Below are 14,770 nucleotides of genomic sequence, written 5' to 3' on the forward strand. Positions count from 1 at the left end.
CTGTCTTCCCATCAGGTCGTCAAAGCTGAGCTGCTTTTGGCCTCCAGGCTTTACCCACTGCTGTTCCCTCTGCCCCACTCGCTATCTAGCTGACGCCCCCTCATCTTTCAGACATCAGCCTCAGCACATGGCCAGCCGACTGCAGACCTTTACGGCCTCCTACCTTTTCTTCTCTTGCATGGTCCTTCCTATGGCCACAATTACCAAATGCTTTGTGTTCTTGTTTCCCGTCTTTCCCTCTAAACTGGAAGCCCCCTGAGGACCAGGGGCTCACTGTGGTGTTCACTGCTGTGTCCCCAGTGCCTGGCAGGCAGTGGGTGTTGGATGGATGTCTCTGGAACGACTGAGTGCCTCGGTCTGAGGACTAGTGCTGTCAACTCCCAGCTCTGAGTGGGGAGCGGGCCAGAATGTGGGGCTGGATGGTGTCCCAGTTCCTCCTGCGTTCAGGCCTCGCTGGGTGGTTCCATTATGTATCTCAGTGAGCCATGACCTGCCCAAACACCCAGCCCCCACATTGGTTTATTTTCCCACCCAGAGCCCGCGAGGAAAGGTTTTCAGATTATTTCACATTTTCTGGATTATCCACGAGACATCTTCCCTCCAGTGAGAAGGATCAAGAGTTTGACATTTTAAACCCTAAGCAGCTTCTCCCTGGCCTGCTTCAGATCTGTGGCTCTGCTGCTTGCAATGAGGTGCATGGGGAATGGAAGGCCGTTTTAATCTTGGTTTGGCTTTATTACGAGGAAAAATATGCTGCCCTCAAGAAAGTCTGGTCCTTTCTCTATGCCATGCAGAGTTTCAAGAACCCAAGAGAACACCAAAGTCAATTTCCTTGAACAGATGGGGAAACAGAGGTTGGGGGGCATGGGGAGGAGGAGGGGCAAAAGCTTGGTCAAGGGCACATAGCAAGTCGGCCAATTGAGGAATGGTCTTTCCCCAGGCCTCCTGACTCCCACGTGCTGCCCTTTGCCATCTCCATGCACCAAGGAAGCTGAGGTCAGGCGGAGAGGGGGTAATAAGTTTCCACTGACATGACTTCAGGACCCTGAGTCACCTTGGCCTCGAATGGCCTTCCGCGAGCAGGGATGGGGCTTTCCAGAAGCCCTGTCATTCCTTCTCCAGGAAAAGACATTCCCAGGAGGCTGCAGCAGTCACAGAGGTGTGGGGTGGGGTGAGAGGCTCAGACAGACCCCCAGCCCACTCCATCACTATGCATACACCATGTCCAGGTCAATGAAGGGCCACTAATGGCTACATTTCTGGAGCAGGCTGTTCATCAAGAAAATGATTCCTTCAACTCTGTCCCCTTAGACCATTTTGGGGGCATTTTCCCCCCTCTTTTATTTTCCTTTTCTTGAACACAAAATCTTAAAGAATACTGAAGGAGGTGACAGTACCTGATAAAACAATATCAAAATACCTAATAATACTTAACTGAATTCTTAAGGAATGAATTTGGTTTCAGGAAAGGGCCTGGGATTTTTTAGGTAGGCGACATCCTACGTGGGGACAGACCCACTGGCTGGAGGTTCCCAGACAGTGAAATCCCAATACCCCTGTGGAATAATAGCCTTTGGGGTACCCTGTGAGGCCAGAAAAGGACATCCTAGCCATACCCTCAGCCTGGCTTTTGTCAGACTGCATCTTGAATTAAATGAAGTTCCCAGGGAGACAAGGAAGCCGGCAGGATCAGTATCCTGGATGGGCCTTTGTGGGTAATTATCCAACCTGCTTCTTCCTTCATCTGTCTCATGCAGAGTGATGCAAACACCCTCCCTTACAAGAGGTCAAGTGATGAGTGTGTGCTGGGACTCAGGTGGTCCCTGCTCAGGACCGAGCATGGCTAAGGGGAACAGACACCTGATGAACCAAACCAGATGGCCCCACCCAGTCTACAGTCCTCCAGCCATTTAAAAAATGGGTCCCCGGAATGTCTAAGCCCCGTACTGGGTTCCCCACCCAAGCACTCACCTCCTCCCCAAGACTGTTGCCAACAGCTAACGCCAGACTCCCTGAATCCCAACTCCCTGTTCGGTTGTCGGGTCCCCAGTCTTGCCCTCAAGTCCTTCTGGCTCGCGGCCATCCTTCTGCCCCCTGCCCAAGCTCTAATGTCTTCACGCCTCCCCAGTCCCAGCCCCCAGGCTTCTTCTGCCCACTGCACCCACATCCTCAGACTCACCCAGGAACAAAACCTCGAGGTCCAGTCGGCACTTCAGTTGGCACTACAGGGAGGTGACGGTGAATGTGTCCTCAGGGTGAGGTTCCGCCATAGGCCCCAGGAAGCCGCTCTTGGGGCCCCCACCCAGGCCGGGATGCGCCTGCGGCATAAAGCCTGGATACCTGTAGGCAGTATCCTGCAGGGGCAGCAGCGAGTCCCTCGGCACAGGGGACAGGGTCAAGTCACTAAGAAGTGGGCAGCCATAGCCAGCAGCGGCTGCAGCGGGGCCACGGGGTGGGCCGGGCGGCCGGGCCATCTCCAGCGGCTCCTTGTCGGCCTTGGGTGTGGCCGGTGGGCTAGCCAGGTGTGGGGCACTGAGGCACGCGGCCTCCGTCCTGCCCAGGAAGTCAGCCAGCAGCCCCGAACCCACCTTGCCTTCGTAGGGTGGGCTGCGGGCAGCTGAGCCTGGTGGGTACCAATACGCAGTACCCTTGCAGCTGGGGGAGTCGTAGTGAGGCTGGCCCAGTGGCAGGTCCCGGCAGCTCAGGTGGGCCTGAGCTGCAGCCGCATGGCCCAGGCTGGCCCCCTGGAGCCCATGCTTGAGGGGCTCACAGGCAGCCAGCTTTGTGGGTGGCGGCCGCAGCTCTTCCTTGAAGCCCAGGGTGGGTGAGCAGGTAGGCGAGTACGCCTTCTGCAGGCCTGCGTCAAACACCGTGGGCGGGTGGGCCAGCGGTGGGAAATGCTTGCCATCCAGCTCAGGGGCCCCCAGGCTAGGCGAGTCGCAGTGGAAGCCTTGGCCGAAGGTGCCGTCGGATGGCGTGGATGGGTTCATGGAGTAGGGTCCCATGAAGTCACAGGGGTCTCGCTCACCCACGCTGAAGGCCCTCGATTGGGAGGGCAGTGGGGACATGCTGCTGTCCCCGCTGTAGTAGTCCAGGCCAAGGTCTGGGCTGTCCTGGAACAGGGGGTTGACGGGCTGCGGCTTGGGGATGAACTTGGCTTTGGCCGCCGCCCCGCCCCGCTCCTTCTTGGCCGAGCAGGCTCCACCGCCCCGGCCACCCCGAGGCTGCCGGGGCCCGGTGCTCCGTTTGGACGGGTAGCCCGAGGCAGCGCCCGAGGCGGACGACGGGAAGCCCAGATGCGAGGCCTCGAACAGGTCCACTTTCTTCCGCCGTCCACGGCCCGGCTTGGAGCTGCTCTGGAAGAGGACGCTCTGGTTCCAGTTGTAACCGGGGGCGGACGAGGCCTCGTTCCAGTCCATCATCAGTTTCTCCAGGCTGGACAGGCTCGACTGGCCCTCACTGCTCGAGGCCTCGCTGTTGGCACGCCGGAAACCGCCGCCGACCGGCTGATTGAACTGGGTGCTGTCGGAGGAGGATTCGGAGAAGGTCTCGGACACGGCTGTCTGTTGCTTCACCTTCTGCGGGGTGTAGTTGGAGATGTCCAGGATCACGTTGGGCTCGCTGACATGGCAGTCGAAGCCGGGATTGTAGAGCTGACTGAAGGCCTCCGAGGCCCAGTCCAGGCCTCCATAGCCCTGCCGGAAAGGCCACTGAGAAGCCCCCGCAAACTGCCGACAGTTCTCAGGCGAGGGCTGGAAGGATGAGGACGACGAGGAGGCGGCGGAGGTGGCAGAGGCCGTGGTGCCCTTGGGCACCATGTAGCCACCGGGCGAGACTGTGCTGGCCCGGCTGTCACAGCGCAGAGGTGTGGGGGCTGAACCAGAGAAGGGGGCCCCCTCGGAGCTGTTGAAGAAGGAGGCCTTGCTTGGTGGCAGGCAGGGGCCACCGGTGGGCGGTGGGGCGTAGCCGGCACTGTGGGCGCTGCTGGGTGAGGCAGGTAGGCTGTTGCCGCTGCCATAGGCAAAGCTGCAGTCCTTGCTGTTAGCGCAGTCCTGGCCCGTGAAGGGCTTAGCCGGGGCAAATACGCTTTGTCCGGCCCCATAGCCACCGTACTGTGGGGGGTAGGTGTTGGTGGGCGGGTGGGTGGTAGGTGAGCGGGCCACAGCGGAAGGTGGGGGCACCAGCTTGGGGAAGGTCTCTGCAGCCCGGCATTCTGAAGTAGCCGGGGTGAGCCCATAGCTCGCTGCCCGGCTGGGTGGGAAAGTCTGGCGAGCGGGCAGCACCGGCTGGAAGGAGGGCTCAGCCCCAGCCCCACTGCTGCCCACGGCCACTGGGCTGGCCTTGGCTCCCCGGCTGGGGAAGGTGGCCAGGCCCCGCTGGGCAGGCAGGGCGCTGGTGGGGGGCCCTGCGTAGGTGCCTGATGCCTTCCGGGACTCGGGCCGAGAGGCCGAGAGGGCAAAGTCCAAGAGATCGGAGGAGTCGTCGGAATCAAGCAGGGAGCGGAAATAGCCGGTGAAGAGGTTTTGGCGCTCCTGGCTGAGCTCGGCCTGGCTCGCGGGCGCGGCCGCGCTGTAGTAGCTGCCACGGCCTGAAGCCCCACTCTCTAGCCCAGTGGAGGCAAAGGCCCGGGCCTCGGTCCCCTGGAAACCACAGTTTCGGCCAGCCTGCCCGCCTGGGTGCCCGTGGTGAGGGGCCCAGCCGCCACCCTTGTCCCCGACCCACTCAGTGCCCGCCTCCCCAAAGCCAGGGCCGCTGGGCACCTGCTCCGGGAACAGAGTCCCATTCTTCCGGGACCGCCTCTTGCGTTTGGGCTTCCCAGTCACAGCGTCCACCTCCCCCCGGCCTCGCTTGCGCGGATGCCCCAGCTCAGTGAGGCCGGGGCCCCCGACCCCCGCGGCTGCCACAGCCACCACCTTCTTCTTCTTGCCGATGCCCTCAAAGAAGTCACTGAAGGAGCACCGAGCAGCCTTGGCTGCATGGCCCCCTCCCCGGCCACCGAAGCCGCCCGCTTTGCCACCTCGCCGGCGAAAGCCCTGCACGCGATGCAGGAAGTGGGAGATGCTCTGGGTGTCAGGCGCCTGGTGCACGGACTCGGGTTCACTGGGCGTCCAGCAGCGGGGTGGGGAGCATCGCCCAGCGCACTGGCTCTGGCGGTTCAGGAAGGCGAGCTTGGCGAGGACGTCTGAGTACTCGGCCTTGCTGTCGTTGGCGTCTGCCGCGTAGGACGGCTGGGGGGACGCCAGCTTCTGCTTCCGCCGCCGGCGCTTCTTCACCTCTGGCATGGCCATGCTGGCTGTTGCCACGGTGGCTGCCTCGGCCGCCACCACCACCGGCTCCTTGGGCTTGCCGGGGCCCAGCAGCAGGTTCTTGGGAGGGCGGCCGCGCTTCCGCTTGAGAATGATGGGCATCTCGCCCGGTGGGAAGACCACCACCACGTTGCGGCCGTTGTTCTTCATCTTCAGCAGCGGGGTGGGCTCTGCGGACACGCGCAGGCCCAGCTCCTTGCCCTCCACGCTCAGGCTGCTGCTCAGAGACGACACCTTGTATGTGGTCTTGTTCCGCCGTCCCAGGGACACGGGGATCTTGGCCATCTTCACCACCATGCGCCGGATACCCCGGCACTTGCCTTTGCGGGGAGGGACCACCGGGGTCTGGGAGGCTTCGGGCTCCAGCTCCGGGACGGGGACTGGCCCGGGCAGGGCAGGAGGTGGCGGCGGTGGCGGTGGGGGTGGCTCCACCAGGGCAGCAGCCAGCCCAGTGGGCATAGGCAGGGGCAGCAGGCGGCCCTCGGGGCCAGCGTCTGCCTTGCGTCCCCGTCCGGCTTTCCGTCGGCGACACAGGATCTTTGGCCTATCAGTGCGCCGCAAGGCGTATTTGGGGTGACCCTCAGGCCCCGGAGGGCCATGGGGTGAGCATAAGTCCAGGCGCAAGGGCTCAGCCAGTGGGCAGGGTCCCAGGGGCTGCTGGGGCTCCAGGCGGCGGCCGGGGACGTCAAGCAACTTGGGCAGGGGGTCAAGTGCCTGGGGGTCAAGCAGCTGCGACTCCAGGGAGTCGGGCAGGGTGTCCAGAGCCTGTAGCGCCAGGCTTGGCAACCCCAGAGGATCAGCCAGGGGCTGCAGGGGCGGCAGCTCCAAAGCTTCCCCAAGCGGCTCTAGAGCCTGCGGGTCCAAGAAGCGGGGTTGGGGGTCCAAGAGCTGAGGCTCGGGCTCAGGCGACGGTGGCTCAAGGGCCTGGGCCTCCAGCAGCTGGGCCTCAGGGCAAGTGAGGGAGGCCAGCTCACTAAGGATGTCGGCGTCAGCGAGTTCTGAGTAATCGGGCCCGTCGGGCTCAGGCTCCGGTGGCAGACCGGTGGCCGCGGCCGTGGCTCCAGGACTGTGGCCTTGGCCAGGCTGGGGGCTGTCCTGAGGCTCAGGCTCAGGCTCGTACAGAGGGTGGCTGGGCCTCTCGGACTTGGCGTGGGGGGTGGCCCGCTCCTCCGGGCTGCGGATGCTGTTGGCCAGGCTGGGCGAGGAGAAGAAGCTGTACTGCAGGTCCCCGGGGGGTGGGGCGGGGGCGGCTGAGCCGGAGACCACCACAGTCCAGGTGCACGCCGCTGTGCTGCAGGTCCTGGGAGAGCCGGGTCAGGTCCTTCATGATGTCGATCAGCTGGACCACTGGACGCAGGGTCGCCCGCCCGTTGTCCCAGTGCCTTCGGGAGCTGCTGCTGTTGTCTCCCGCGGGTGTGGGGCAGCGGGCCTGGGAGACAGGACGGGCCGCCCTCGGGGGCAGCGGGTCGTCCCCCTTGGCAAGGACTGGTGGGCGCCGGGTGCTGGGGTCCCGGCGTGGGGGTGGGCGCGGGTTCTCGGAGAAGGTGTGGGCGAAGGCCTTGTCGGGTGGGCTGGCAGGGGGCCGGGCGGGAAGCAAGGGCCGGGGGGTGGGGGGGCCGCCGGGGTAGTACTTGGGCTCCCGGAGGTAGTCAGGAGAGCTGCACACGGCACTGGAAGTCACCACCAGGCCCTGGGGCTTCACACGCATCCTGACCTTGTCCTCCGAGGGCCGCCGGGCGGGGCCGGGACTGACATGAGGGTGCGAGAAGCCGGGACCAGGACCTGCTGGGCGGAACAGGCAGCAGGTCCCTCCTTGAACACCCAAGCCCCCATCAGTTTCCCATATCCCCTGTGGCCCCCTGCACCCCTCTCCTGAGACCCCTCCCAAAGCCCAATACCTCTGGTGGCCCTCGGCATTTCCTAAGCCACCAGGAGCACCATGAACCCCCATGGGCCCCAGTTCCACTTCCTAATAGTGCACCCACTTTTGTCTAGACCCAGGCTAAGGACTGGGGGAGAATAATTCACCTGCTTTTGAGAGGGACGCTCATGAATGGGGTGGAGCAACCACTCCAGATCAATTTAAGGAGGGGGCCAGGCCCGTCTGAGGGCCTGGAGGTCCTGTCAAGGACACGGCCTCTTCCTTCTTGCCCCACCCCTGAGGCAAACCCTGGTCACTCACCCTCGGCTCTGCCGCCTGGGCTGTCACACTGGAGATGTCTGTGGGTAACAAGACAGACAAGAGGCCATCTCAGTGGTCTGGGAGCCATAGCCCAACCGCTGCCCACCTGCCCACAGGGCCCCGTCTCCACCCCCACCCCAAGCCCAGCTCCCCAGGAACTCTGGCTGACCTGGAAGAGAGAGGGCCCCCGTGCCTGGGGGCTCTGCCAGTCGCTGGCTGTCAGCTGGGGGTGTTGTGAAGCAACTTTGGCCCGAGCCCAGGCCTCGGGGCGTGGACAGCGCCTGGAAAGGACCATCGCAGCTCAGGTTTAGTGAGCACCTACTGGGCGCCAGGCACTGGGCTGGAAGCTGTCCAGGCATCGTTTCATTTAATTCTTCATATCAATCCTGTGAGGTAGGGGCTATTAATAACCCCATTTTGCAGATGAGGAAACGGAGGCTCAGAGACGAAGTAACATATTCATTCATTCATATACTCAGTATTTGTGAAGTGTCTACTGTGCACAAACACTGGGTAGACAAACACTGATGAGACAATCATAAGTGACGTAATTAGTGGAATAACAGCAGCAGAGAAAAACTGAAGAGCGCCTGAGGTCCGAGGTCCAACAATCATACCAAGAGTCAACAACAATAAAAGTTCATGCCCTGGGTGCATTACACGGATCATCTTATCTAACCCCCCCTGCAAAGCTGAAATCAATACGATCATCACCCCCACTTTTACAGTCGAGGAAGCCATCCATTGGAAGGTGGTAAGCACCATGAAGGCAAGGATTTCCGCCCTGCTGTCAAGTGTATCCCCCACCACGGCCCATAAATGTGCTTCAGAAAATACCTACTGAACAAATAAATGAATGAGACACACAAAACAATCAGCCTTTCTCCACGAGGCTCTCTCTCATTCTTCTCCAGACCCCAAAGTGGGACCCAGGTAGGATGTGGAAGGAGGGAGGGAGATTAAGAATGTGAAAAGGGACATTCTCTGCTCCCCTGCCACCTCTAGCCTCGGCTTGGCCCTGCCACGTACTTTCAGAGCCCCCTTTATTTCACCTTCACAGTAGTTATCAGGACTGCAGTCAATTACTTGTGTGACTGGCTGTTCAGTGTGTCTTCTCCCGGAGTGTGGGCTCTCAGGGGCAAGGACCAAGTCTGTCTTGTCTACCGTTGTATCCCCTGGCCCCAGGGCCTGGGCTATGGATGCTACGTAAACATTTACTGAGCAACTCCCTGAGCTGGTCAGGCTGAGTTGGGATTTAGATCCAGGCAGGTCTGACTCCCAAAGGAGCCAGGGGACTCAGGGCCCTGGTTGATCCCCAGGAGCTGGTTTGGGGGAGCAGGAAGCTGAATGAGCCCTGATCACTGGGAGGATCACTTTGTACTCCACAGGAAGACAGCAGAGCTGACCTGGGGACAGGGAGGTATGGGCAGGGCCACTTGTCCACTCCCCTCTGGTGGGCAGCAACATGCCACCTACAAAGCACCTCCACCTATATGACCCACTGCATCTTCAGTGAACTGGGAGACGTGGATTATTACCTCCATGTTACAGAGAAAGCAGGTTCAGAGCAGTTGTATAACTTGCCTGAAGTCACATAGCTGCTAAGTGGCAAGATTTCTAATTCCGCCAAGTCCAAAGCCTCCTTCCACTCCTAGCTCTTGCAATGCTCCTCTGGACACTCCTGAAAGTGCTTCTTCTAGAGCTGCGGTCTAAATTAAGGCTGGGAGGAACCTTAAAATCACCTAACCCTTGGGCTTCTAAACCCTGGGCCTGGGGAGCTGTGCAACCTTCCAGATATGCAGACCCTAGTCCAGGGAGTCTGACTCATAAATCTGAAGGGACATCTGGGAATCTGGTGGTTTTTTTTTTTTTTTGAGGCACTGTGCAGCCTGTGGGATCTTGGCTCCCCAGCTAGGGATCGAACCTGTGCCCTGTGTGGTGGAAGCACGGAGTCTTAACCACTGGACCACCCTAGAGAAGGGGAAGGCTACCCACTCCAGTATTCTGGCCTGGAGAACTCCATGGACTACATCCATAGGGCTGCAAAGAGAGACACAACTGAGCAACTTTCACTTCACTTCACTTAACTAGGGAAGGCCCTGGGAATCTGCATTTTTAATCAGCTTCCCCCCAGTGGGTACACTGTTCCAGTGTCACCTCGTGCCCCTCCCATTTTTCAGACAAGGAAACTAAGACCGGAAGAGGGAAACAGACTGTGCCCAAGACCACAAGATAGCATGGGGAGGGGTGGCCCCCAGTGTGTTGTTCATCCAAGCAGAACACCCCCGTGTCTCTTCAGGTCCCAGGCCGCAGCTGCTCCTCACCGTCCCATTTACTAGATTGCTTCGGGTTCTGTTCTCTCTCATGCCCGCCTGCAGACTGTGGTCGGGCCCCTTCTAGGCCAGGCCCTCTCTGCTTGAAGAATCTCACAGCCGCTCTTGCGGGAAGAACTGTGAGTAAGACACTCACGAAGGAGGGAAGGGGCTCAGACTCTGGAATCTCCAGGTCCTATTTCCAACAGCACGGCTGACCCGTGGATCCCGCTGCCCTCTTCGAGATGCCTACCACAAGCCACCGCCCCTCTCTCGCTGAGGGTGGGGCTCACCAACCCTCCCTACTCTGGAGACCTCCCACTGGGGGCCTGAGGGTGTGACCTTGGCAGAAGAGACAAACCGCCTCTCCAGCGGCTGCTTCTGTTCCACCCACCCGTGAAGACCTCTGGGCGCGTCGTCCTGCCAGACCTCCTGACTGTCCGCGGCCTCCAGGATCTGAGGGAAGCAACTGGCTCCCCTCCCCACCACACCCAGGCAGACGTTTTCTTGGACCCCCTCCCAAGGGTACCACCTATCCCCACGTCTGTGAACAAAGTGGCAAAGGGTCCTCTGTCCGTCGTCTGTCTGCTTCTGGGTCAGTGTGTCTTGAGCCTGCTTGTGGGGACACCCGCCGGCTGGGAGGGGGGCTGGGGGCCCCAACCTGCTGCGCACAGTGCCGGGAAGGGCCAGCCCACATCCTTGAGTCCCCAGCCCCACCCTCCCCCGCTGCGGCTCTGACCACCCCACCCCTTCCCCAGCCAGCCTCCCCCTCCCCCACCCGCAGCCTCCCCAGGGGAGCCAGGCTGCCAGCCCCAGCTCTCACTTCCGGCCTCATGACCCTCTCTCCAGCCTCCTCCCCACCCCCACCCCCCACCCCACACACACCATTTCCCTCCCAGCCCGGACTGAAGGCCCAGAGATGTCCTCAAATGGAAAACTCGGCCTCAAAGGGGGCTATCACTGCTGCGCTGAAACCTTCCCTCAATCACCTCCCTTGGGAGGGACCTTTATTTCCCAGGATCTGCACCCCCTCAGGAACTATGCATCACCCTCCCCTCTCAATTTCCTTCTCTTCAGCCCCCTCCCACCCACCCCTGAAGATCTCCTTCCAACCTGACTCTGGACCAGAATTGTTACCAAAAAAATAACGATGATGAAAATAATAACGGGCAGCTGTCACTTATTTGGCATGTAAATGGAGGCTCAGAGAGGTTAAGAAAAGCCCTTAAGGACAAACAGCCATGACAGGGAAGAGTGTCTGCACTTGGGTTTGCTGAGCTCCTCTGAACCAAACTTCTCCACTGTCCACAGAGAGTCAGCCCCCTCCCCTGCGGCTTCCTTGAACTGTCCTGGTCCCAACAACCAGGTCTAATTTTTGACTTCTAAATCTACCCCTCCTCTCAGTTTCTTCACCCCTCCCACCTAGGTCATTCAATGCACTACCCTCCCTCGCCACTAGGTGTCCCCTTAGAGCCACTGATGCCCCCAAGGGGAGCAAGCCCCGCCCCGCCCCCTGGAATCATCAGGGCCAACCCCCCCAATAGCACAGCACACCCCACCCCACCCTACCCCCAGCCACACAGAGCTCCTTTGTGCAGCCCTTGCCCACCCCCTTCCTGCCCAGAGCAGGGCACCTGGCAAGCAGGTCTACCCTAGACCCGCCCCCTGCCAGCCCCCTGCCCTGGGTGCCAGGTGTGTGGGCACCACCCCCAGCTCTGGCTGAACCCGAGGGTCACCCTGCCGGGCGGCCCTCCCTTCCTCTCTCCGAGGTCACCCAGGGACTGTGCTTCCCGCCTGCTCCGCCCCCATCCCCTCCTGCCCTTGGCCCTTCCAGACTCCTGTCCTTGTCTTTCCTTCTGTCTCCCGGAGGACACCCCTCCTCCAGCCCCACCAGGCCCTCCCCACAGCCTCACCACCGCCCACCTCCTTCCCCTGAGAGCTCCTTGTTCCGCCCCCCCACCCCTCCCCACCCAGGTCTGAAAAACTCCTCCTCCTGGAAAGTTGCTGCTGGAAAGGAAGTGACTTCAGCAGTTTGGCCACAAGACTGGGCACTGCTGAGCCCAGCTCAGCTGAAGCCTTGCCCAGCCCACCTCCAAAGCACAAATGGAGCCACGTGCACACACATCCCCCAGTGTTGCAGCCACTGAACACACGCTTCCCTGGTGACACACAGAAGAACTTCTGTGTACATGATCCACCCCACCCAGTGTGTACTCGTGTATCACCCGGGTGTATTCAGAGTCCTGTCTGCACACCTCTCCAGTGTACACTAGCACCCTGCCCAGGAATGCCACCCAGCATGGCACACACAACACTCTAGCCTCCCCACACCTGCACAGGACACACCCTGAGTCCTACACACTCACTCCCATGTACCATGTATGCAGCCAGTGAATGTCTCCCAGCCCAGTCCACCTAGACTTTTATGTACAGCACCCTGCACACCTCAGGACAGAGTCCTACACACGCCTGCTTGCACACAAGCTGGAGTACTTGCACACTAGATGCCCTGTACATTTACAACTGGGTACACCCAGCTCTGACATCCCCACCCTGACAATCCCGGGAGACTCCACCCCCACAGACCTCAGGCCCCAGGAATGCTCTTTTGGAAGCTGGGTGGGGTCCCCATGCAGGCTGGGCTCTAGGGAGCTTCCTGGAGCCTGAGGCTTCATGTGTCAGTTCGGGGAGTTGCCTCTGCAGGGCAGGGCCGCTCCACCTGGCCTCTGCTGCTCTCTAGCCTGCCTGGGTGGGCTCATCTGGGCCAAGGCTAGGGAGATGGTTCCTGCCCCCGCCCCTGCCCCATCTCATCCCAGGAGGGCAGCCCAGCGTACCTCAACTCCCCAGGTCCTCTCAGCTTCCACAGACTCTAGGAGACAGGGGTCCTGGGGGGTCAGCATCACACAGCAGGCATTCTGGTTTCTACCTCTGCCCTGGGTTCTGATCACTGGGACAACCCCTTTCACTGCCCAGTTCTCTCAGGTCATCCAGGTGCAGGTCCCCCGACTAGGAGGCAGGACTTGGGGGAACTGGCTGTATATCCATGGACCTTGCCTTTCTGGATAACGGGGAGTCTGAGTAAGTGTAGTTACAGTATTTTGATACTAAAGGGCCTCTTCTTGGCCTAAGCTGAGAGGGGAGGGATCCCTGATAGGATTGAGAAGAAGTACCCCTGATCCCCACTTCCTGGGGTGGCCGGCAGACCCAGCTTCTCTGTACACTGTTACCTGAGCAAGCTGTGCAGATAGGCCCAGCTCAGCAGCCAAGGCCTGTCTTCGCCAGTGATTCCAGGGTGGTCTCTTCCGCAGCCTGAGAATCGCCCCAAACCCGGGGCCCTCTGCACGCACTTAGCTGGGCAGGCTCTGGTGTCCAGGCCAATGGGTAGACAGGTAGGCAAGCTCCCATCTGTGAAAACAAAAACAGCACCCCAGACATAAGCATGGATACAGGATGAACCAGACAGAGGGACCAGGAGGCCATCCTAGGTGAGTCTAGACGTACACAGAAAGTGGCTCCAACCTCATTTCACTGGGGACTACGAACTGTGTCTTGAATCCCCAGGCAGTATCTCTGCATGGGCAGATATGTATGCATGAACAAGAACACATACGCTATGGCGAAAAGAACCTGGTCTTGGGTGTCAGAATGGTCCTTGGCTCAACTTTCATCACCTGTGGGATCTCAGGCGAGTCAGTTAACCTCTCTGGCTCTCAGTTTCCTAATGTATAAAATAGGGAGAGTTTATGAACGGGGAGAAGTGCTCTAGGGAAACTATAAATGCTAAGAGCATTTACAATGCAGGTGTGAGAGTTACTGTTCAAAGTGATGGTGACTGCAGATCTTCACAAGGGGTGTATACGCAGCTAGCATTTACCCTTCTCCATCCAAGACTGGTTCTCTCTCTTATTTTCTTTAATAACTAGGGCCCTCCTCACCCCCTCTGCTTCCTGCCCATTTGTCTACCTCCCTGAGGTTTGTACTTGAGCCCTGAGGGGTCTGGGAACCAGGCCTCATGGACTGCTTATAGGTTTTGGTTGCCTGGGAATGTGTGTGTGTACATGCGTGTTAAAGAGATCCTGCACGTCTGTGAGCATTCAGCTGTCTGGGCAAACACACCTGTGTGTGGCTTCCTGGGTCTACTTAGCCTTCTGTATGTTTCTCTGTGTATTTTTGTATGTCTATGCAAGTATATGTGTGTTTAAGAGTGCCCATGTATAGGACTGTCTCTGTGTGTTTGTGAGAGCTGCTATTTACTAGAGTTGGTGTCTTCATGTGTGTATCTGGGTCTGTTCAGTTCTCTGTGTGTGTCCAGCTGAGCCTATGTTCGCACACCTATGGGGACACACAGGTATATGTGCCTAATGTGTGACCAGTGTACCCAGCTGTGATTGAGGCATGTGTGCCCGTGTGTACACACTCTGCATCTGGCCGTGTCAGGAGCCGAACTGACTTCTGCCCATCTCTGGATGTGTGTGCATTGGGGTGGGGAGGGGAGTGGACCCTCTACTGTCCTCACAGGTTTCCAGTCTCGAGGCCAGTGACTGGGGGCACTGGTGTCACTGGATCAGTGCCATCTCCCTCCTTCCCTCTGCCTTTCTCTGGGTTTTCAGGCTCGTGGTGCGACTGGTCACAGTGTCCCTGTGGGTCTGTTTCACCGCGGGTCAGTGTGTGCTTGACTGTGACCCTGCACGTGCGTCTTGTAAGACCTCATCACTGTGCACCTGTGTATGTCAGTGGGCCCTTGTGCCATGTCATCGTATGTCTGTGTCAGCGCAACATGTGAGTGTGTGCCATGGTGTGCCTGTCAGCACAGTGGTGCTTCAGTGCTCATGTGATACCTTTGTGTAACTTGTCGTGCGTGCGCGCGTGTATGTGAGACTCTGTGATAGTGTGTGTCTGTGTCACTGTGTCTGTATGCCTGCTTCCCTCCTCCCTCCCTATCTCCTGCTCTCTCTCTCTCTCTCTCTCTG

At 59.6% G+C, this 14,770-nt stretch overlaps 1 protein-coding gene across 1 annotated transcript in view; it reads right to left on the reverse strand.

Annotated features, from left to right (window-relative positions):
- Positions 1 to 14,770, reverse strand: part of AHDC1 (AT-hook DNA binding motif containing 1) — a 64,644-nt gene that overhangs the window by 8,223 nt on the left and 41,651 nt on the right. Inside the window, 5 exon segments of the mRNA XM_070383671.1 lie at positions 2,180 to 6,552; positions 6,554 to 7,088; positions 7,489 to 7,526; positions 7,658 to 7,874; positions 13,028 to 13,205. Of these exon segments, the coding sequence (XP_070239772.1) occupies positions 2,223 to 6,552; positions 6,554 to 7,014 (4,791 nt within the window). The 5' untranslated portion in view covers positions 7,015 to 7,088; positions 7,489 to 7,526; positions 7,658 to 7,874; positions 13,028 to 13,205 and the 3' untranslated portion in view covers positions 2,180 to 2,222.

The sequence above is a fragment of the Bos mutus genome, chromosome 2 (genome assembly GCF_027580195.1).
Source record: "Bos mutus isolate GX-2022 chromosome 2, NWIPB_WYAK_1.1, whole genome shotgun sequence".
In the NCBI taxonomy this organism is placed as follows: Eukaryota; Metazoa; Chordata; class Mammalia; order Artiodactyla; family Bovidae; genus Bos; species Bos mutus.